The sequence below is a fragment of the Clavelina lepadiformis genome, chromosome 3, assembly GCF_947623445.1.
Source record: "Clavelina lepadiformis chromosome 3, kaClaLepa1.1, whole genome shotgun sequence".
Classification (NCBI taxonomy): Eukaryota; Metazoa; Chordata; class Ascidiacea; order Aplousobranchia; family Clavelinidae; genus Clavelina; species Clavelina lepadiformis.
In genome coordinates, this window is record NC_135242.1 from 4,829,034 (window position 1) to 4,852,551 (window position 23,518).

Below are 23,518 nucleotides of genomic sequence, written 5' to 3' on the forward strand. Positions count from 1 at the left end.
TGGAGAGTCACCTGAATCTGGATCCACAAGATAATATCTTCTTCTCGCTTCTACTGCTTCTTGTTCCAAACTTCCCGCTTCTCCAGCCTGACAAGATATGTAAAGAGTGAACAACTATGCAAAGTTTTCACTTGAAAACTTGCCAGCAGGACATGCATTGTTATCAAGATGCTATGCAATGACAATGCTAACTATGCAAGTGCGGCTTGAAACACTACCGTAACTCGGCATTACAGCTACTGCCAGCCAAGTCCAAGAAACTGCCAGAATTTAAAGTAATTATAGAAACTTCTGAAGGTACCTGCCGTAAGTAGTTTTCTTCATTTTCTGAATCCGAAGCCTTGAAGATTGAAATAATTTAAGCAAAATTAGTTAAGATGTGCGGTAAGCAAGAACAGCAGTCAAATTTCAGGTCACATGCTTACACAGGCAATATACTACTTCAACGTGCAAGTTATTGCATTAATGTGAAGTGTAAATCACGTTAGCTGATTTAAACTTAAAAAAATACAGCAACTCAATGATAAATTATCAAGTAAATGGACAGTATTATGAACCATCCAAGAAATCTATCAGATTCACTTGAATAGAAGCTACGCCGAGCAGAGTAGTCTCCTACTTCCTTGCATTTACTGCAACTCACCCGGTCACAGGGAGGCAACTTTACGTTCAAATTACATAACGTGCGTCGTGGTCCGTGAGTTTTGGGCGGGCCGTTTGGAACTCGGTAGAAGGTCAGCCTTCCACACGGGTCTTGGGTGGAGTCCCTAACCTGAAAGGACACAGAAAATCATTGGTTTTAGCTTTCTTCTTTTTTTATTGTGAACCTGTTTCGAACTAAGGAAGTAGAGTGAAACTTAAGCAACGCATCACCTTTGCGAGAAACTGTACTCTGTTTTCACTGAACGCATTGAAAGGATATTTCTGTTGAGCGCTAGACTTGAACGGGACGTTCAGGTTTCCAGAACATTCGACGAGAAGAGTGCATCCTTCGGTAACTTCGATATCCTTGCTGCGGGCAACCTCGGTGAAATTCTCTTGATTTTCTAGAGTCTTTTCGTACCTGCAAAGTAAGCTTCAGCTGCGACATTGTTCTACTCGGTCTCTCTATGTATTTCGCAGCGATTAAGGCCGAAACTAAATCTAAATTCGAAACTTACCTTTCCTCGGTCAAACAGAAAATACGAAGTTTCCCTTCCAATGGGTCATGTGATTTGGCAAAGACGACAAACTTTGCCATGTAGGGAACCCTGGTCGCCTCCTTGTATATCTCGTGTGCAAGTTTGGACGACTCAGATGGCTGTCGACAGTCAATCAACCAGAACCTTGCCGAGACGGTTGAAGTGAAGGTGACGCAGTTATCCAGGAAGTTGAGAGGAGTTGATCCGGTGATGTCTTCCCACTGAGCCGGATCTGATCCTCCTGAATAAAAAGAGGAGAAAGGTTCCAAATAGCTAAATTCATGCTTCCGGTTACTTAACTTGTTTGCTGCATGACATTTTTGCCACATTTAAGGAATTAATGACTAATCGGTAGTTAATCAAGAGGTCTTTAGTAAAAACAGTCAGGAATCTTGCCGCAATCTTCTTCTACTAACCTGATATGCTGCAGAGAAGACGTAAAGTGGAGTCTTCAGTTGAACTTAGGTAATCCTTCATATCGGTATCCACTGCAAAACAAAGCAAACAACTTAAGTATGTGGCTCTCTAATGGAAATCTTATATCTTGTCATTATAGGTTCCATAGATCAGTTGAAGATCTACACAATCTGTCAATGTTTGGCGAGAAAAGCTGGACAGTGGACATAGTGGACATAGACAAATCTTGAGCGGCATTTCATATGAATTATATTGCTGGCAACGAATGGCATCAGTATTAACTCACCAGGCAGTGGAATGGTAAGGGTGATCGGTTTATGGAACTTTCTTCGTCGTGGTTCTATTGTCAAAATGGCGCTTGCTTTTGCCTTTCCACCAACAGCTCTCCTGCATACGTCAGATGATATTAGCATGACCTGCAGATAAGAACAAAGGTCAAGAAAGTCAACGTTTGGTTAGTCACTGTTTATCAAAAATAAACAAACAAATGAATTCATTACAAAAATGAAAGCAATCAACATAATATATAAAACACACTATGCGATAAACATCGTAGAAGATTTGCGAATGATGATTGAACTATTGGCCTAAATGGTAAAGAATTCACATAATTCTGTTTTATTTTTTTCCTAACCTAACAGCAAAGAAGCAAGTAAAGACGAAATACAACAGTAATGCTATAAAGTTTCAAACCTGTATTGAAACGCTGATCTTCTTTGTCAAAGAACCTTCTGGAAACTTCACTTTGGCGTCCTTGATGACAGTTGAAGCGAGTTCACTTCCATCTGTGCCGATGTTTTTGGAGTTCTCAAGAGGACGGGAAACGACGGCAAAGAAGCGCGGAAAATCTTTTGTGATGACGCGGAAGACGCGTTTCGCAGCCAGATCGTCAACAGATTCAAGATCTAACATACAAAGCCAAAACACACTGCAGTGTCTCTGGGAACATTTCGAAGAACGATCTTACACTACTACATAAAGGTGCGACGAATTTCACTAAGTCGTGCAGGGTGCAGTTGTAGTGTCAAACTCGAACAATGCTACGAACCAGTGTTTTTTCAGGTGTTTTGAGGGACCGAAACGGAATTATAAATTTCTCCTATGTTGTATCAAAATTTATACTTCTGCAACTACAGCAGAAGCTTGACAGTCACTCTTTATTGTTTTGTGGTCTCTTAAAATTTCTTTGTGGTCGCCAAACCAAAACTGATCCTAACCTTCCTCTTTGAATTGTTCCCGGAATTCCAGATCAGTGCAAGGTGATTCATGAATCTTCCAAGTTTCTCCATCATTGCTCCTCATTACCACCAATTCTCGATAGTTTTCCTTCACATATGCGAAATGCGGTATCTCGATCGCCACTGGTCTGCACAGAAACAGTTTTTCCATTTAGAAAGAGAAATGAAAAAAAAATAATTTTTTTGTGCGCTGTAACCATACGCACCACAAATGACTGATAATTTTCAATAAACAATTAATGTCCGTCAACATGAGACCCATACAATCATACACAGATAACTAAACAACGTTGTGACAATAATCGTATATCAGCGGCATGCAGCAGCTATAAGACTCTTGTACAGCAAAAAGCCTGATTTCCGCAGTAGGATTTCCTTCTTCGACTACAAACTGGAGCACTGAGTGACTGAATACGTATCGCAGTAAAAATGAGCAAGTAAAGTTTTTTATGTTTATTTTTGAGATATTCGGGCAAAGCCATGCAAATTTACCGCGGTCGCGTGCGGCAGAAATGATTATAGTGACTTTGGATTACGTCATGAAGCACGCTGATGATTGAAGTTGGCGAGATGACAAATTGGCAAACAATTAATCACGAACGACGTAATCGTCGACAAAAACACGTCAAGCACTCTGTTTACCCTAAAAAGCGGAGAGCTTTAGGAGCGAGTTGGAAAACCTTGGCAGCGACACCTTCCCCCTCCGTAAGGGGCGGATAATTCCGCGGGGAATGCAGTTCGCTATAGGTAAATGGTTAAATTATCAGAAACCACAGTAAAACTATCCATTAATTATGTAAAATTAAGATGAAATCGGTCATAAAAAAAACTTCACATCATAAACCTGACGTTGAAACTCAAAACTGTCTTGCTTAAAAAAAATTAAATAGGAAACGTTAGCACAAAAACAAATAAGTCATAAAGAAACTACATCTACTTACTCCAAAAATCCAGTTCCCCTAGGCCCTACTTCCACGACACGGGAGGCCTTGCCTTCACTGTCGTATAGAGAAGGGCTGGTGGAGGTACGGCCGGGAAGCGGGCGTCGGCGCGCTAGGCGACAAGTGACCCTAGTAGGTGCCCTGCATGCCTTCGGCGGTACTAAGATCCGCATTTCTGGGTTCCTGGTGCTACGCATAGCACCACCCCGAGCATCGACCATAAAGGATACCAAGAACCTATCAATAGAGATATTATGCTTAGTGTCAACACAACATCCGCGATTTTTTTGAATTTCAAAAAAAATTGATGTAACTTAACTTTATCGTCGACACTAAGGTAGCTATAATAAGATTTAAAATAACGTTAAAGTCACGGTATACCAGAGTACGTAGTACAACGATGCACTAATTATTTTAAATTAGTTTATTCACTGACATCACATTATGAAGCCAAAGCAGAAGTTTACTTAGCATTTGATTAAGATGTTTTAAGATCGACAGTGCCATGTCTTCAATGTACTGTACATACCCGCTATGACGAGGGGTACGCGCCGGTTTGATGTTATCGACGTCACTGGCGGATGACGACCACGATGAGTGGCGGTCAGCGCCGAAACCATTGTGATGGACAGGTGTGCTGCCTAGAGTCGAATATCTTGAATCCCTGTGTAAATAAGCTGGATTATTGCTGAAGGCTGAAAACGTATTTACCTATTAAACAATGTAAAAATATTTATAGTCGCTGCACTTACTATCGCAAATTATTAGGCCAAAAACAATATATCTCCGGAGTTATTGACAAGAAATTTAAAATTGTAACTAAAGACTTACTTGCTGATAGCAAACATGGACGCTTCTGTCGGCACAATGCTATCGTCTCCGAGTTCTCTCATTTCATTATTGGTGAGGAATCCTCCCCCGACCATATTCTCATCAGCTATTGAACATATATTTATTACCTTATGTCGCGAAAACGTGTTATCAATAATAAGAAAGTATTTTCATGTGACTGAACAAACAACACCACGGCGGGAAAGTTGAAGTACGTGCTAGCTTGCGTTGCTCAATTAAACATCTTCACTAAATAAACAATATTATCAAAAATTAATCAGTTAATGATTCATTTCGCGTTTATTTCGACAATGAACGCTGTAAAATCAATGCAGGTTTCGCAGTTTAACGCCTTCAAACAAGCTTAGACGAGAAAAACGAACATATGTGGCCAATGTTGCCTGAATTGACAGACTATATCGGGTAATGATATACAACGGGTGCCCATATTAATTTCTTTGACGAAATAATAACATCACTCCAGTAAAATCATAAAAATTGAAATAAGACCATCACTGTGTGAAATAAGACCGACAACATATTACGTTAACAGTAGAAAAAGCACGTGAACTAATTCTTTCTATGTGCTCGCTCGGACCATTTGAAGTTATCCCAGTGATGAAATTATTCTGTTACTCATACAGAAACGAGCTACCTTTCACATGTAACGTAACAGTAACGTCCCTGTCTATTAATATTACGAGTTCTGCGGTATACGCAGTAGCTATAAATGGGCTATATAGATTCGATATTTAGCCGTAAAAATATGCGTCAGGTTTCTTGTAAGTTGCTGGGGTACAGCTCACTGTAAGTACTAAACAGCCACAGGCTTTAAAATCAAGGGACTAATCCGGCCCAACATTTAAGCAACTTGCTTTTACCAAATCAAACCTCGTTGATATATCTGATTCTATAACAAAATGAAAAATTTACACACAGTCTCTTAAAGCCCTACACAAGCAACATGGTGGCTAACATATAGCTCGTACACTATGTGGATCTACTGCAAATCCCGATAGACTATATTATTATTATAGGGAGGTGCTGCTGTGGGATAGCTACCGGATTCCATTGTTGATCACTTTTCCCTTGTCGTGTCTTAGTAATGTGTACAAGGCTTTTGCTTGCTTAGTGGCGGTCAGCATAAGCTTTGGAGTTAATAACATTCGTAAGAAAAAGTTGTAAAAATTTTTCGGCGTTTTTCTGAAGCTGCCTGTAAAATTGTTGACCTTTTAATACTTCAGATGATATAACGAAGACGAAATTTATTGGTCCTCAAAACGCATAAAATGTTACTGACTGCTTTAATATGAGCACATTATTTAAAGAAAAAACTTTTATCGTATAGATGACTACTTACTAAACTTATTGGTACCGTGTGCCTCCAAACAAAACTGAATACACTTTTTGTTCGAACCAGTAGCCTTCGAATAAGCACATGACTGCAGCTGCATAAGATTATATAGCAAAGTGTGGTCGCAACAGTACAGCTTGGGAGGTCGACGCGTAAGCATTGATGGTACGGCGCATAGAAACCGCAATTCCAATGCACAACTTATCCCAATGCGAGTTTAATTCATCCAAAACCAGGTCACGTCTACTTTAACGTCTATAGCCTGGTTTACGTATCCATGGATGTAATTAATACGTATCTAGGGGTGCAATTAAAACAACTGTCACGGGATATTGTTGTGCACCTGTTTTTTTAACACTGCGTTTTTGAATTGTATCATTTTGTTTGTGACGCACGCTAATCTTGCGGGGTAGGCTGTTTGTTACTACGTACAGTTTTTTGTTTTATTCTCACTACTCCGTCAACTGTTATTAAGCTTTTTCTATAATGTTGTGTGCGCTGTATGATTACATGGGTTAACTTCTATTTCTACTAGCGCTGTGCATTGCTTCATTTGTGCGCTTGTCGTTTTTTTAAATGCTCTCGCGCTGTTGCACTTCTTTATCGTTTGCGTCTATATGTTTTTTAAGCTTCCTCGTGACGCATTGCTCCGCTGCCGCTGAGAACTTTCCAGGTAATTAGCGCGCCATGCTTATTATCGTGCGGCGCGGCCAGGATTGATTGTGATTGTGCTTTGCTCACAAGTTGGTAGTGAAGTTATTCTGCTATTGGGGATTTACTGAATCGGCGGAAACTAAGTGATGTGAAGTGAATCCATGTTTTAGAAGGAATCCTGCTGTTTTAGGTCAGCGTTGGCGCCCGAGCTTCCGGTACGTTTTTGGTGTTCATCTGAAGATACGTGAGCCGTTGCTTTTCGTTATGCTGTTTCAATAGTTTTATTATCGCGATTAAACGTTTATCAACTGCTTTCCAATTTTACACGGTTGGCCGTAAGTTCAGGAAACGAACCTGGTAGAGTTCCACTTATCGACCATAGGCAGACAGCGAAAATAAGTATTACACTACAATCATTAAAAGAAGTTAATGGTTTTAGCTTATCAGCAACGACTAATTATAATCCACAAAATTCTAACAAACCTTCGTCATCCGACGCGTCAGACATGAAACCTTCGTTGACCGTTTCCGGAATGTTCAAGCGTCGTTTTTCTTCGGTTACCTGCAAGTAATGGCCGATGTCAGGTTGCTCGTTACTTTGCCGCCACGATTGTACCCGCAAAGCCGCTCAATATAATCGATAGCACACGCTTTTCATCAACCAACGGGGTTTAAGTTGTGGCAGAAGAACAGCTTTTTATATGTTGCCTATTTTATAGGTTGTGGCCTATTTTTGTTTTATTTTTTACATACTACTACCACTGGACTTGCAATCTACATCAACGACTTAAAAACCTCGAAAATGAACAAAAAAGTAAAGCTTACTGTGGTTGTGATTTCTGTAGTAACAGTTTGCAATGTATCCACCACTGTGAGATAACCCAGGCGTTTAGCAAGAGACAAGGCCGTATTTCCACTCTGTGACAGTGCAAGCCAGAAGTAAATAAGGTAATGAAATACTGTAATCCGCTCTTTGCACCGCTAATAAAGCCAAGTCACCACAAAGCTGGCAATTTTAACCAAAGCTATTGCATAGTAAGAAATCAAAAAATTAAGTAACTTGCTTTGATAATAAGTAAATGAAAAACTATACATAGAAATTAAATAGTTAAATAAACAATTTTAAATGTCAAAAAAGCACGCAGTAGATACTGTAAATACTGTAGAAACTTTGTGATAGAGTCACCAAAAGATCAAAGACGTATGCATTATGAAAAAACTTCAAGCACAAATGTACTTAAGACTTACGTTAGTCAGTTCATTGGGCGAAGCTCCATATTGCAGCAGCAAGTTTACAACATGGGTATGACCTTGTTGTGAGGCTTGGTGCAGTGGAGTGTAGCCGTTCTGCAGATACAAGACTAATCTCATTTCCGAGAATGTAGAGCATCAAAGTAACAACACAATTTTAAACAAAGTAACAACGTACACCCTATATCAGTTATCATTCATTGCAAGCACATGACATTCTCTGTATAGAGACGCTGGTTATAATCTCATACCTTTGTTTTGGCATTCACTTTAGCACCCAATGAAAGTAGGTAATTGGCCACCTTGATATTACCATGGTGCGAAGCTACGTGCAGCGGTGTACAGCCTATGATAGGATAGACAGTTAAGTTATCACGTTACCCACACAAGCATAACGGTATCGCGTAACGTGCTTGCCTGCTTTAGTTAAGGGGTCCACCAAAGAGCCATTGTCGTAGAGTACTTTAGCCACGGATATCCGATCTTCTTGTGCCGCCAAATGCATGGGTGTTAAACCAAACTAAACACATCAAATAAAATTACAAAGTGTTTGAAGACCGTCTTTGAAATTTTCATAACTCGCTTAAACGCGCAAAGTTAAGAGCAATGCTTCTAACCTTAGCACCAGTGTTCACATTCGCATCCTTTGCGAGGAGGATGCTGCACATGTCCGTGTGTCCTTCCTGGGATGCAAGATGGAGAGGAGTCACATCCATCCTCGTCTTACAATTGGGCGATGCTCCGTACTCTAGTAGAGTCAGAGCGATTTCCATTTGATTCTTTTTGGCCGCTATGTGAAGAGGAGTGTAACCATTCTGTGAAAAACGTAAGACATAAACACAAACGAACAATCTCACATAATCTAAAGTACAGTTGCGTTATTCCGCTAAGTAAGGAACGTATGTATCCATACAATAGAAAGAAATTTCCTAGACAAGTTCATTTTTTTTCTCCAAACTAAACACGAAAGTGGAGGGCTGAGCAGATCCGCAGGTTCTTGGAATGTAATTTTTTTTCTAAATGATTTTGGAATGTTGCAGCTTACTTTTCCAGATGCATGCGGGGAAGCCCCGTTCTTTAGAAGCAATAGCGCCACCTGCTGGTTGTCGAAATGTGCCGCGACATGGAGAGAAGTAAGACCGTCCTAGGAATGATTAAATTATTTGCCTTCTAAATAATTTACTTCTACTAAAAGTTCTAACTACTGACACGATGAATTATTTAACAGTATGCAATGTGTGGGAGGGCTTGTTCAAAACACATGGGCTACCTTTCCGCAAGCGTCGGGCGACGAGTGGTTCTTTAAAAGCAAATTTGTAACTTCAAGGCGACCGTACTTCGCAGCTAAATGCAAGGGTGTGAAGCCTTTCTGTATGTAAGAGATGAGTTTATACCGCATGCTTTTCACTAAGTAGCCGCCCCTTACAGTACATCCAAACTGGTTTTAACTGTAAACGACTGACGTTTTGGGCAGCGTTAACCGTACAAGTGGCATGTGTCTTTAGAATTTACATGTCTTCAGTCATAAAATGTGAAATTTAAAACAGCAAACCTTTGTCGTCAAGGCAACTGATGCACCTTTATCCAATAGGACTTCACACACTTGCACGTGACCTTCCTTACAACCAACATGCAGTGGAGTGTAACCGTCTTCCATTTCTGCGTCCAAAGTGGCTCCATACTGAAAATATGAGTACGGCGTTAATGATTAATGAAATGACAAAAACTACTTCGAATTAATGTAGATTGTTAACGACACACACATACAAAGCGCTTTTTGTAAACTTTGAATTGGCTTGCAACACATCAACACATTTTTATAACCGCTGAAGTGATGGTGTCAAAATAATTCAAAAAAACTTTCTTACTTTGAGCAGGATTTTCAAGATCTCTAGCTTATCGAGGCGGGCAGCAAGATGCAGACAAGTCTGAGATTCCTGAAATTTGAAACCTAATTAAGTTATTAATATTTTAAACTGCCCTGACGTAGTTTCAGGCCACACCGCAATGGTGTCACGTTCCGAGCTTTCGTGTCTATGAAGAACTTTTCTTACCTCAAAATATACTCCTTCCCATTCCTTAACAAGCAGCGTTAAATAAAAAGATAAAAGCTAAAAGAAAACTACTTATGGGAACAAGTACAAGGTCATGCAATGTTCCAGGTCAAATGCGTACACTTCGCAAAACACTGCGATTTAAACCGAGAAACACAACAGTCTACAGTGAAACCGGTTCTAAAATTTATTTTATTACGAACAAGATAACATACAAATACGTCAAGAAACATGGAATGACGTAATAAAAACGACACGAACTGAGGAACGTTCACGCGCCGGGTAATAGAAATCAAAATTGAATGGGTGATTAAGACATGGGGGCGTTTTTGTTTTATCTTGACTAGGATCCATTCCCGCAGATAACATTTTTAGGAACGAGTTCTGCTGTTATTGTTGTTTCATTTTCCTTTTTTGGTTCCATTTTCCGGTGCGGGAATGTTCCTCGTGACGTCACTAACAATGATGTAACACGCAACCATTGGTAACAGGAAACAAGTATATGAAAAGGCAAGGCATTCACAATGCATTCGGACGGGATCGATAATTTAATTACGAGTACAAAAAACTAAAGCTTTTAGATGAATAAAAACTCTGCATTTTTACAATGTTATAGGCTGAATTGACGTTAGTGTCGTAAGTGCTGGGTCATGTTAATAGTAGCTTTATACACTGCAGTGGGAGATCTTTACATCTAAAATTTTGAAGGTAGTATTTATATGTCATGGTATTTTAAGGAAGAATTAAAATTAAAAAAGCAAAGTTACTTGCAATACGTGAAACATTTTAGTACGGATTAGCATTTCATTGTGTTGTTAAATTTCAAAATGTGTCTGGTTTAGTGGAAAATTGGGAGTAGAAATTATTATCCGTGAATCGGTGAGCGTGAGGGTAACGTTGAAAGCTGCAAAACATTTACATGCACCAGCCTGCATGCAAATCGGGTTTATATCTTATAGGTGGTTAGTTTAAAATTCTCTCAACGAAACAACAGAACGTTCCTCAGTTTTGTGCGCGTATCGTGCGTCACGCCAAATCTCACGCACGCGACGTATTCGTTGCGTCGGATGACGTAAGCACCTGTTTTCTCGTGTCCGGTTTAGCACCATGACGTAAAAGATAAGAGACGATCTCTGTTTGGCCGGAGCGAGTTGCCATGTGCAATGCTGTCTCTCCACGCTGTGAAAACATTCAACTGTCAAAGCTCGGCAATATTTGGCCTGTTGTCATGTTTTACTTTAACTGTTTGTTTTACTTTATATCAAAATAGGATAACATTTTTGAAACAAGCATATTTTCTTGTATGTTATGATTTCAGGTTGTTGCTGTCAAATTCCTTCATTTAGACCTAAATATTTTTAGTATATTTATAAATTCCGATATAACCTACCACGTTGACACTGTTTAAATTTGACTTTTTCTGTATAAGAAGCTCCACAATTTCGAAATGTCCCATGAAACATGCAATATGGAGTGGGGTAAGACCAGACTGCAAACAATAAAGTCGAATTAACACATCAAATCTTTAATCCGCAAGGTGATGCTGTCAACATCCAAATATTCATAAATTGTAGTATGCTATCCTGTTTCCTGTCCGATATTTGATAACATTAAGGCAAATTTTTAGAACATAAGGATTTTCTTTTGAGTAAGGCGATGGCTTTGTAAAAGCTGAAAGCGTGCATTTGTCGAGCGTATCGATTATCACAAAAACGGTACGAGGTGCCATAAATATTTGATGGCATCTTCCCAGTTTCAGTAAAATAATTTCCGAGCGCAGACAGAAAAATAAGAGGACGAAAAACTTTTTAATAATTATCCATAAAATAATCGTTGATTTAAATGACTTTTAACTCAGTATCCATTGGTTTGGGACCTCGTGTGTCGGTATATTTCAAACTAAATTTATTTTAAAAAAACAGATTTTAAACTTAATTTTACGCGCTTTGCTTTAATGTATACCTCAGTGACAGCCTCCCTGTCAGCATGGTAGGATAGAAGAAGCTCCACCATTTTTATTCTGTTCTTCTTGCAAGCGACGTGTAATGGTGTAAACCCATTCTAAAACGTGCACAGCAACTTAGGTCATGATTGTGCATATTTTTCACGCGCAAGGTATTACTTAATCTTAACGCATGCACAGCCGCACCGTTACAAAGCTACTTTAATTGCATTTTCTTGCATGGCTACGTTACTTTCTGTTCGAAGCTTACCAAGGCTTTGCAGTTAAAGCGTGCCCCATGTTTCAATAATAAAGTTGCCGCTTCCACGTGACCGCAATGCGTAGCGATGTGTAACGCACTCAAGTAATCCTGAGAATAGTCGAAAATACAATTCACTCAAATAGAGAACTAATATCACTGTAGGGTGTAAACAACACATACCAATAATCTTGGTAAAGTGATTGTACCATAGTAAAATCAACGTTTAAAACTTGACCTTACCGCGGTTGTATCATCCACCGGAAAATCTCGACTCAGCAACAGTTCGATGACGTCAGTATGTCCGGCTTGGGTAGTCATGTGGAGAGCAGAGAGCCCATTCTATAACGTGAAGTACACCCGTAATGTTTGCGCGGAAGTTACATCAAAGTTAACGAGATTAAAGGCCTTTTCCTTTGCAGATAAGACGTGAAAACACAGAGGAAGCGTTGAAATTAACGGTTTAAGGTATTTTGTCTACAACCAGGTCGTCGCTTTCACATCTTCAAAGATTACGTTTCAAGTTTAACGGCAGAAACAAGCCTCATGCAATGACAAAAATCATAGTGTTTGCGTATTTTCACGAAAAGCATTCAGTATGTTTTATGACGTAGCGTTTCACAGCTTGTGCGCATAGTTGGCGTTAACGTCAGCTTAACTTATCGCCCCCTCTTACATCCCGTGTTTTCACCTTGGTCTTGGCAAATCTGGGTATGTTTTGGTTATCCAGGAAGAGTTTAACGATGGGAAGATGCCCAAATCTGGCTGCGCAGTGAAGAGGCATGAGCCCATCGCGAGTGCGAGCATCCGGACGTCCATTGCGATCAATGAGGAGAGAGCAAAAACGAGTGTGTCCTCGCTTTGCGGCAACATGCATTGGAGTGATCCCATTCTAGAAAAAGTTGCAGAGTTGTTCTAAAGCCAATGATTTTAACGCTCGAAATACGGATAAAAATCATCTGGACAAGGCAAAAGTGTTAATTCAGTTAGCTGTATATGTATATGGCCACCTTGGCCTGGAAATCTACTATAGCTCCTCTGTTCAGCAGCAAGGTCCCCACGTTTACGTTGCCGTAGTGTGCTGCGATGTGCAGTGCAGTGAAACCACTCTGTGAAGAAAAATGTTTTGGTCAGGTATAACCGAATATAGCACACAAACTGAGTCGTAAAAACTTAGGATTTAAATCTTTCAACGTTTCAAGGTCTTCCACCGCTCACCTCTGTAGTGCGATTCACCATCATCTGAAAAGAAAACAACAAGATTGAGCATTACCAAACAGTTTGAAGAAGGTTTCCAATATTCACCACACACAATAATGTCGTCTGTTTAACTTTCAACAACACTTCTTACATTAAAAGCGGTGTCGGCGGTATTGTCGTTCTGCAGCAGCAAGGCAGCAGCTTTTACGTCATCTTTCCGAGACGCAATATGCAAAGCAGGGAGTTTCACTTTTCCTTTCACGTCATTGTCCAGCAACAACGCAACGACTTTGTCCTTGCTCTCTTGCAGAGCCACTGCGAGCGGTGTGAAACCATCCTGAAAAGAACGTTTATTTTACGTTTGGACAGTCATCTCGAATCCTCTGATACTTAACATTAAAACTTTGTAATTGCTGTCTGTATGCCTGTGTCTTTTTTGCACTTGTCATGTAAACGAATTCGAAAACAAAGTGGTTTGGTCAAGCTCACGAGACCGCGAAGTGCTTACCTCGGTCGATATACTTTGGTTAGCTCCGTGCTTGAGCAAATAGTCGACTATATCTTCGTGGCCCTCCTGCGCGGCCATGTACAAGGGAGTGAAGGCATTCTGTCGAAAGATTAACGTCGTTAGCCATGGGTATAGATTAAACGATTCCTACACTCTGGTATGCTGGGAATACGCACAAGCATTTGGAACATAGCCGTGCATTTGACTGATTTTTATTTGTCTGAACATCATGGTACATATTGCCTGTTATACAGACCAGTGTCAAAATATAATTAATGTTTAGATCTTATATCTCAGTCATTAATCCAATGTAACAAGATAGATTTTTTCTGGAACAACGAAAATCTAATACAAAGAGCAATAACGAAATAAAATACATAACTTTCAGCATATTTTGATTAAATTTATTAATTAGGCTTGGTATAGTGCATAATTTCGAAGTTGGTATTATTACACGAAAACACTGCATTCATCCTATGTCCAAGCTGATACTATGGCTACAGTGCTATGCCATCAATTTACCTGAGCTTGTGAATTGGGGTCAGCACCTTTTTCTAAAAGCAGCTGAACAACTGGCAGTTTTCCAGCTAGTGAAGCAATGTGCAGAGCACTGTTTCCACGCTAAACATACAAAAATTGAAAACATCCCTAAATCACAGAAAAAAGCTTTAAAACAAAAGGATTTTCTCACCAATATATTGCTCTACTAACTCGTTAGTTAGACGCAACTTACAGCATTTGAGATTTCAGAGATTAACAGAATGTTTGGTCATGGGTGACATTTTAATTACGCTATTTACCAACGTCACTTACCTTGGTCTGTTGATTGATGTCAGCGGAACGACTGAGAAGCTCGATTATTACGTCATTATGCCCCTCTTTGGCCGCCAGATGTAAAGCAGTAAGACCGCTCTGAAAACAACGTTAAATTTATGTGGGTTTTGCCAACATCGGTGAACGACGATAAAATATTCTTAAGTGATTTACGAGATGTCTATGAGCACGGTGTACGAGTTCTCATAAAAATCTGCGTTACAGCTTCATTGGTTTGCAGCCGTGAACATAGAAAAGTAATTCCATAAAATATCATGTAAGGTGTTGAACGAAAATACACAAAATAGAGGAACCGTACGGTAACAGCATTACTAGAAGTTGGCTTATTTCATGCTGAGTTATGGATCATGGTCTACTTACGCTATTAGCGGTCGATATATCTACATTTTCTTGGTCCAGCAAATTGATTAGTTTTTCCAGATTTCCCGACCTTGCAGCGCGCAGCAAACTGCCGCCTCCACCCTGCAATAAGACAACATATGTTTCATGAATAGGATTAAAAAAAGAGAAAAGTGCACTTGTGATAAATGCAAATTAACGTTTTCCAGAGCGCTGGTAATAAATGGGGCGTAAAACTTCACTGAATCTTTGGCTTATCATCGGGAAAGTAAAATGAAGTTTTTTTTTGGATGAAGAGGTTAATGAGATTTCATTGTAGACTATTGTGACACACAGTTGCTTACATCACATGCGCGTGACCATGCATTCGTCCAATCAAAAGACGTAATGAACCACGCAAGGATCACGCAGCAATGGTTACATCACAAATCGATAAAGCATTCAAAGCAATTGTCAACTATAGAGTATATGAATGACATCGTAGGTCAAACCGAGGGTCAAACAAATGGAGTTTCGATAAACGTTTTGTTGGATGAAGTCTTTTGATAAGTAGGTCGACAAGGACAATTAAGCTTAGAGACGAATTCCCAAGAGGCGCACTGCACTTAATTGCGTGTTTTAGACATCATGTCTACAATGTGAAACACATGACATTAGATACAGGATTATATTAAAAATTATGAACATAATAAATACAGTATATATTCAACAGTAAATCAAGTGTTTTAATTGTTAATACAATATAAAGGCGGAAATGCATTTGCAACCTCGTTTCAAGAAATGGTCACTGTATGTGTTCATGGAAGCAGTAAAGCACCTCCAAGACATAGAAAATTCTGCATTACTCGTAAAACCCCGGGCGACAGTTTTGAAGAAAACTGCTAAATAATGAATGAACTCGGTCGAATAAAATCTTCCTCTTTCGGGACAGCATTTGGTTTTTGCTCACAGTGATGACTATATCAGCAGCAACAACGCAAAGCAAATCTGCATAACTTATAGACCTATACTGTATAACACATTATCGTCCACAAATAGCCAAATGGTCCGTTTCATACTGGAAAATTTTAAACAGTCCCCAGCAGTCGTATTCGCAAAGTTTATAAGATAAATAAGTAAAGCTTTTTGAGGTATTTGCGAAAAATATCGTTGCTTATTCTAAGTACATTTAGCAATGCTTCATACTCACAGTGGAGATATTAGAAGAAGGTGAACCCGGTCGCTTCACCATGGCTCACTATGTTGTGCGTTACATCCGAAGAATCTACAATTTCACCGATTCTGACTACAAGATATTCTGTTCGACAACACACACGTATTTTATCGATCGTCTAACAATTACCAAAATCTCCTTAAGTCAACTACTTTTATCTCCAAACAAAATTCATCGTCCTGTAAGCACTAACCTCAGTTTCACCACAGGCTATCAGGCCTATAAGCAGGCGATATACTAGCGCTAATGCAAACGCATTATCGATCCTTCTTTCGATTACGTTTGCGACTTTTTTTCCTTTAGGTCATGTAACTCTAGGGCGACTACAGGGAGGCAAACGAAACTGGAAATGAGCAATCATAAAACCTTTTCTTTATCGATATAATGAATGCGGCCAAGGTACAGGATACCGCGTGTTGCTACGTTTTCTTAGCATAAATACGCCGTTCAAAAAGAGCGTTACGGAGGAGGAGGCAATTCCATTGAACTCCTGATCAGAGTAGCTAGATCTTTTATTAAGAAAAAACACAAGAAACCTCAATACTGTATTAATATTATTCAATAAGCGACCATTTAACCTTTATGAAAAAAGTTGATTTTCGATATTCAAGGTTTAACAGAAGTCAGATATGGCTTCTCACATTATACATTTAACAGTATTTATTTTATTTTTCGCCATTGACTGTGGCGAACAAAAAAGGTGCTAACCTTTTAGCAAAACAAGAGCAAAACTTTATAGCAAAACAACATGAAAATATGCTCACAGACAATCAAGGAACGGGGGAAATGACAAAGCCCGGAAGTTTAAAACGTGCAAGATGTTGATTGAACAGTGGTGCTAAAACGATGAAAGGGTATAACTTCCACCAAATCCTAATATTTAAATTAGGTAAGCAAGGAACCATGCAAAATAGCTTCCATCGATTAATTTTTGGGTGAAATAACGACTGCAATAGTGACAGTAAACAAGTTTCTGGGCAAAACTGAAATTGGTCAAAAACGTCGCAGTGTTCAGTGAAGGATTATATTCCATGTACTGGATCGACGATGAACAACGATATATGATGCGACTTAGTGCTGACCAGCAATTTTATGGCCCGAATCAGGAAATAGCGTGACAATAAATGTTGCAATGGCTTTAACAGGAAAACAGGACACACTCTACTCCTTTTGGGGGCGTGTGCCCGTGTTGTAATCATCACAGGTTTATCTATTTGGTGATTGAATTTACTTCTGTTAAACACAATGATATCAGTTCCTTTTGTTTACATCACAATAATTAAATTATAAGTGAAGGATATTATTTATCAGATAGCTTCAAGCTGATTTTATTAGATTAAAAGATCCCGACTCTCAAAAGAACATGACATGCGAATTGACAGACTTGCTGCTTTATCACAAAGGAAAAGAAGAATCCAAAAAGAAGTCCCGTGATCTATATAGACCAGGCGTAACCAAATTTTTTTCACAAAGGGCCAGATAATCATGAAAACTGACGATCGCCGGCCAAATTCGCACTTTGTTCAATAGACTACTACACAATAACTTCGTTTGTGATTCAGTGAGGCGGGCTGGACAAAATAATCTTGCGGGCAATGGTTTGGTGACCCCTCATATAGACCAAAGACAGACTTGTTACGTCATCCGTAGCTAAGCAAGACCAAAAAGTTAAGAAAAAAGAAAATATCCAGATCGACAATCGCCAAACTACGCTCAATATCGACCTGCAATTACACTCATTGTTTTTATTCAATATGTAACCGTTGAATATGTTTATTGCGAAAACCTTATCTTACAGCTCTATCTCACGCGGGCGAGATCTTTGAGGGGAAGTGTGGGTCCAAGCAGAAAAATTTTGGCTGGGCTCTAGTACAAACTCATGAATATAAAAAATAGATTTATTATACGTCTAAGTTTAACTAATGCAGTAAATACAAAATTAAATACAAATTAGAAACATGAAAATTACCAAAAACTACAAAAGAATATCAGAAATCCAGTTTAACAGTGTAGCAGTGTAGTATTTACTGTACATATTTATAAGGTCTATTAGTGCCTTCAGGTTTCACCATGTTATAGTGGCAATGACAACAACCCTAGATGCTGCAGACGAGAGAAAGCCGCATAAACATCGCTGGCGCTGAAAGACCAAGGTTGAGATACAAGCCTCTGCCGTTTAAACAAGTGTGAAAATAAAGCGAATACTTCAACTGACAACAAGGGAGATTCAAAGAGTGGCGAAGTATCAACAACAAATGTAGTAACAAAATAAACCCCTTCAAACTTGAAACCTTTTCGATTAGAAGGGCGGGAAGGGTCCGACGCACAACTGTTATTACAGGGTTGAATATTATACAAGCAACTTAAGTCATAACATAACAACGATTAATGTGCTTTTTTGGGTTCACTGTGGCGCCATAATTGGTTACTAAAATAGTTCAAATCATAATTTAACCGGTAGTTAAATGATATGACATCATAATGGACGTGATTGAAATGTATGGAAACAACTAGAGATATCAGATAACAAACAACATATCAAAAATGCCTTCCAGCTAAATTTAGCATCAGCGAAGTATAAAACATGCGCATTGCGACAGGAACGTAACACGCACTCTGTTTGCGTCCAAAAAACAGCAGACACAGCAACTTCGTAAATAGTTACGAAACTTTTTCGTACTTTTCATATCAAGGTATCTTCCACTTAGTTTTGACTACAAAGAGCGCCATGGTTCTCAAGTTAGCTCTAAGCTGTAGAAAAGCAAAACGTTTCAGGCAAAGGCATATATTAAACCCGGTAACGTGATAAAACTAATTGTGGACTGAACACTTTTCAAAATGTTAAAAGGATCGCTTTAGTCGGTAGACTGATGTTTACATGAAATCACATTCATCGCCGTAAAAGATAACAAGCGGTATGTTCCAATCAAGATGTAAGTGGACTAAACGTATTTACCTCAAACAGACGGACTGGTCAAAAGGGTACCACATTTGACACCCTGGGCCCATATTATCCTGGTAGGTTCCCATGAGACGCTTACCCATGTGCTTGGTCTAGACTCGCTGGGTGTGTACATATCACCCGTACAGCGCGTGCGAACGACAGTTAATGGGCTAAAACAGATGACGTTTCGTTTCACATGATTGGATTTATACACTACCGAGGTGACGTTACAACTACATTAAAGTAACGGTATGCGCCAATAAAACCTTTGTGTTTATAGGTTATATATTTCTTCTATTCTTCACTAAGTAAAAACGTTTTCAGGTTAGATAACAGCAGAGGTTGGTAAATAAAGCGATTATAATCAAAAGAGTCAAGATGTTTTGGCAAAGTTTCGGGTAGCAATTAAAAAATCCTTTTTTAGTAAAAACGCTATTATTGCATCAATCAAACGATTAAGTGGAAGCCGATTAGAACAAAAAGCGGTCCAAAAGTTAATTTGAGCTTAGTGATATTAGTGTATTTAAGAGATTTCAAAATTCGACCGAGTTAATCACCTCTTAAGCAAACACGAGTCGAGAAGACTATTTTCAAAGTCTATTTTTTCTTGGTCAACAATTGATAAGTCTAAATCAGCTCAAAGCGCAATCCCTGTTGGACTCTACAAAAGCACATTACCACAGCGAGGTGCGTCATAAATCGGCTGAAGGATGTTTACACTAGTAATGAAACCACGTATTGGCTTAGAAAGTGGTTACAACTTGCTGTGACTTACAATAATACTCTTTAGTGGTCCCCACCTCATGCAAATTTTACTGTTGTACTTGAGGGCCTTCATCCAAACCAGGCTTGACTAGTCATAGATAAGCAAAAAATGACGTGCGTGAGTGCAAACTGCGATTCTGGGCGGTCAATGCCGGTTGCCCTTGTGTGTTTTCAACACTCCAACAAAACGTTATGGGCGTATTACCAAAAAACGCGTCAAAATGTTTGCACGCTTGAAACTGGTAGAAAAGTAGCAAGTAGCGCACAGCAGTCGGATCGATATCGAAGTTTGCTTATCTGGAAACCTATGATCTAGTCCGCGATAATACCAACGAGGAAAAAAGCCCTTTAATAATTCAACAAGCATTGATAAAGCAAGCCTTCGTATCAACTTGAAGAAAGAAAGCACGTTGACACCAAACTCAAAAAACGTTTCCACAAAAATTTTAAGGGCTTATAGCTATAAACAAAAAACAACACCTTCTACAAAAATCCCAATGATTCATAAAACATACCTCTCGCATGCTAGCGTTTGCATCAGTGCCGCGCTGTATAGTGCCTCGATATTTGGGGGCTAGTTTCTGAAATTGCGCATTGTCTACGTTGTTTTCCGCAGTTTCCATTTCATTTGTTTCCGTTGGTCTTTTATCTCAATTGATCCAACACACAAAATAACATAAAATGCCTCTAACTAGTTCCAGTACACTTGCTATTGATTTCTATAAACTAGTAGGCAATACAAAAATAGCAGCAGGCAAGTTAGGAAACGCCCCGCCAAAATGTACGGTACATGTCTAATCTAGAGACAAAATACATAAACGCACTCTCCTACAGCGTTAACGCTGAACATTCTTCTTTTACAAACAGTTCTGATAGTCACTTCATACCATTGCAAACTTTAATGAATTCTGTAAACTAACAGTGCTTTGGCAATATACATTGTTGTTCATCAGTTAAGTCAGCCTAGCAGCACTTTAACGTCAAGTGAAGTGGGTGTTAGTAGGTTCTTCACGACCAACGTTCGAAGTTTGGGTTGCCGAGAATAGCTGACGTTATTCACTAATAGTCTGTTCGATCGACAACTTTAAATTTGCCTTCACAGCACACTTGAAAGCACTCTTTGATATAGTTTTCTTACTATCTGGCGTGACTAGTGCTGCCATTTCAGGACCATAGGCAGCACACAACCTCACATCATGCCCATTACTGGAGGGTACACTCACCTTCAACGTGTAACTGACAGCATCCGAAGATCTTAGTTAAACAAAAAAGGCAAACAAACGCCTGAGTTAAACATTAACAATCTGTAGATGTCGAATATATTTGTCGCCGCAAAGCTCACTTCTTCAATGGCTTATAGAACAATACGACAAACTTGTTTATCTGCTGTCTCTACGCGATAGGCGGGTTCGATTTGTAATGAAGCGGGAAAAACACGAAGCTCTTGGTAAGCGTTATCGAGGTTATCTACAACTAGCACTTTATATCCTATATCAGCATATAGTTTAATCCAGGAATACGATCTATTCGTTAAGACCGTTTTCAAATGAAAATACACAAATAATTCCATTCGCCTGAAACCAAAATAGCATTTCGCTGGGGGCAAGTGCTGAAGTCATATCGTTAATGCGTTTTATTCTTGGACTATATGATGTCTGAGTAGTCCTAATCCTGCGTTCTAGTTTTCTCAACAAAACGGTTTAAAATATCTTTCACAAACTTTTCCTTGATATCTTCTAATAACGTGTTCTACGTTTGACAGCCACTGCACTTCAATAAATGCAACCGTACTTTACTGCCTGTATTCAATGATGACAAACACCTGTAATGCGAACAATCTAAAAGTTTGTTTTGACTTGGCACGTGTTGGCCTACACCAACCAAGCGAAACTGGGTATAACGATCGTTATACAGTGTACACTGCACGAGGCGTTACGTAAGAGAAAAGAGACGTTATCACTGCGAAAACGACCAGAATATCATCACAGATCTCTTCTATGTTTCAAGACACAGAAAGAGACATCCCAACGCCAAGTAGATATCATCAAAGAACTTTACTGACATATGGTAGAGGGATTATGTTGGTTGTCTCTAACTGTGAATTGTCAGCGTTCGGTAGAAAATTACAGTGTTGATAATGACGATGACAGACAGCTTCTTTAATTACTTCATAGTTCAATTTACACGTCTTAAAAATAGGATTTTAATTTCTCCTCCATACGTGATGTAAAATTACTGTACAGTATATAATGCCGTTGCACCATAACGATCGCTAACTAAACCGTACAGATAAATAAATCAAGTTAACAGCGTATGATATCCTCGAAATCAGTCAGTTTAACAATTCAAGTACAGAATATTTGTAACAGCATGATAAAAAATCGTATACAGCGTAAGCCAAAGCATGAAATGTTTTTCTGATCGAGAGGTATGTGGATTGACAGGGTACAGTACTAGCCAGTTTCAATATACTGTATACCAACAACATGACAAGTTGTTTCAAACAAAATCGTTTTTTATATTCTTTACCTTTTCTTCATGGTCGCCGTCCGTTGATTCCTTGTCAGACGATTTGTCTTCGAACTTCATTGAGACAATAACAAATTAAGACCCTAGTGTTAATTCCTGTAGGCACCTAATGCACGCCTGTAGCGGGCTACTTATCTTTCTGTTCTTTGGTACAAAGCTTAAATGTTCAGCTACTGTTGTGCTGTATGAACAAATTTGAAAACCCACACCATTGATGGTTGAACCCTGTTTAGCTCTGTGCTGTCTTATCAAACTTTTAGAGACAAAATGCAGTAAAAAAGAACCGGGAGATCTAATTTTTTGACAATTCTGCTTATTTTTGCAACTGCTCTGTCGCTGCCACGCGCTGTGGTAAGCTGTCAATCCCTGTAGCTTATAAATACTAATTTGACCATCTAAGCAGGCATTGGTGTAACGCATTCTTTCGCCGTCATCTCATTTGTAATGCCAATAACTAAAAATTTTACGCTAACTTGGTTCCGCAGACAAGCACGCGAACGATAAACGCTGAGAACATTTGGCACGTTGAGAAACTTGACGTTTTTTTCAACGAAGCTTTCCCTAACAATAGCGAAACGGGTCAATGATCTTCAATAAGAATTTAGTTTTGAAAGAAAGTGGGATCGTAAACACACCAGTTGCACAATAGGGCGGCAAATAGACTTCTTCTTTTATACATCTGTCCAAGGTTTCTCCCAATAACTTTATTTTACTCTAAAACAAGCTTCATATAGTTTACTCTCGTCTCGAAGCTGTTTTACTTACACCAGTTTGTTTGTTTAAAACACGTGCATCAAACTATCATATACGTAAGCGTTATATTTTTCTTAAACATATCTCCGCTTATACAAAATTTATCTGCTTACTATATGAATTAGTTTAATCTGTTATCATCGGAACGTTTGTACGTCTATGACTATTGTAAAACTTTTAAAGTTGCTTACTGAAAAAGAAATCAATATTTCTATCTCAAGACTGCGACTTATACGAATTTGCTTTAATTTTTGCTGCCAACTGTGTTTACTTTGTTACTTATAAAAGTAATTATATCTACTAAATATTGA

The 23,518-nt window shown here is 39.0% G+C and overlaps 1 protein-coding gene across 8 annotated transcripts in view; it reads right to left on the minus strand.

Moving 5' to 3' along the window:
• Positions 1–23,243, minus strand: part of LOC143448417 (uncharacterized) — a 41,634-nt gene extending 18,391 nt beyond the window's left edge. The window contains exons 1-38 of one of the 8 annotated variants that reach the window (XM_076948160.1): positions 22,455–23,243; positions 15,025–15,126; positions 14,644–14,742; positions 14,353–14,451; positions 13,831–13,929; positions 13,474–13,659; positions 13,341–13,364; positions 13,133–13,231; positions 12,814–13,014; positions 12,366–12,464; positions 12,135–12,233; positions 11,884–11,982; positions 11,312–11,410; positions 11,002–11,100; positions 9,922–9,945; positions 9,736–9,804; positions 9,420–9,548; positions 9,138–9,236; positions 8,913–9,011; positions 8,485–8,682; positions 8,285–8,387; positions 8,119–8,213; positions 7,865–7,963; positions 7,442–7,534; positions 7,100–7,178; positions 4,609–4,714; positions 4,307–4,441; positions 3,778–4,014; positions 3,479–3,577; positions 2,816–2,964; positions 2,292–2,503; positions 1,885–2,014; positions 1,598–1,669; positions 1,161–1,422; positions 874–1,063; positions 644–772; positions 302–340; positions 12–87 (exon numbers count right to left, since the gene is read on the minus strand). In XM_076948160.1, coding sequence (XP_076804275.1) covers positions 12–87; positions 302–340; positions 644–772; positions 874–1,063; positions 1,161–1,422; positions 1,598–1,669; positions 1,885–2,014; positions 2,292–2,503; positions 2,816–2,964; positions 3,479–3,577; positions 3,778–4,014; positions 4,307–4,441; positions 4,609–4,714; positions 7,100–7,178; positions 7,442–7,534; positions 7,865–7,963; positions 8,119–8,213; positions 8,285–8,387; positions 8,485–8,682; positions 8,913–9,011; positions 9,138–9,236; positions 9,420–9,548; positions 9,736–9,804; positions 9,922–9,945; positions 11,002–11,100; positions 11,312–11,410; positions 11,884–11,982; positions 12,135–12,233; positions 12,366–12,464; positions 12,814–13,014; positions 13,133–13,231; positions 13,341–13,364; positions 13,474–13,659; positions 13,831–13,929; positions 14,353–14,451; positions 14,644–14,742; positions 15,025–15,126; positions 22,455–22,514 — 4,387 coding nt within the window. In that variant the 5' untranslated portion in view covers positions 22,515–23,243. Of the gene's footprint in view, positions 1–11; positions 88–301; positions 341–643; positions 773–873; positions 1,064–1,160; positions 1,423–1,597; positions 1,670–1,884; positions 2,015–2,291; positions 2,504–2,815; positions 2,965–3,478; positions 3,578–3,777; positions 4,015–4,306; positions 4,442–4,608; positions 4,715–7,099; positions 7,179–7,441; positions 7,535–7,864; positions 7,964–8,118; positions 8,214–8,284; positions 8,388–8,484; positions 8,683–8,912; positions 9,012–9,137; positions 9,237–9,419; positions 9,549–9,735; positions 9,805–9,921; positions 9,946–11,001; positions 11,101–11,311; positions 11,411–11,883; positions 11,983–12,134; positions 12,234–12,365; positions 12,465–12,813; positions 13,015–13,132; positions 13,232–13,340; positions 13,365–13,473; positions 13,660–13,830; positions 13,930–14,352; positions 14,452–14,643; positions 14,743–15,024; positions 15,127–16,192; positions 18,221–20,440; positions 21,535–22,454 lie in introns of those variants that run through there. The other 7 variants (XM_076948157.1, XM_076948156.1, XM_076948161.1 and 4 more) reach the window with 7 other exon arrangements.
• Positions 23,244–23,518: the final 275 nt, after the last annotated feature.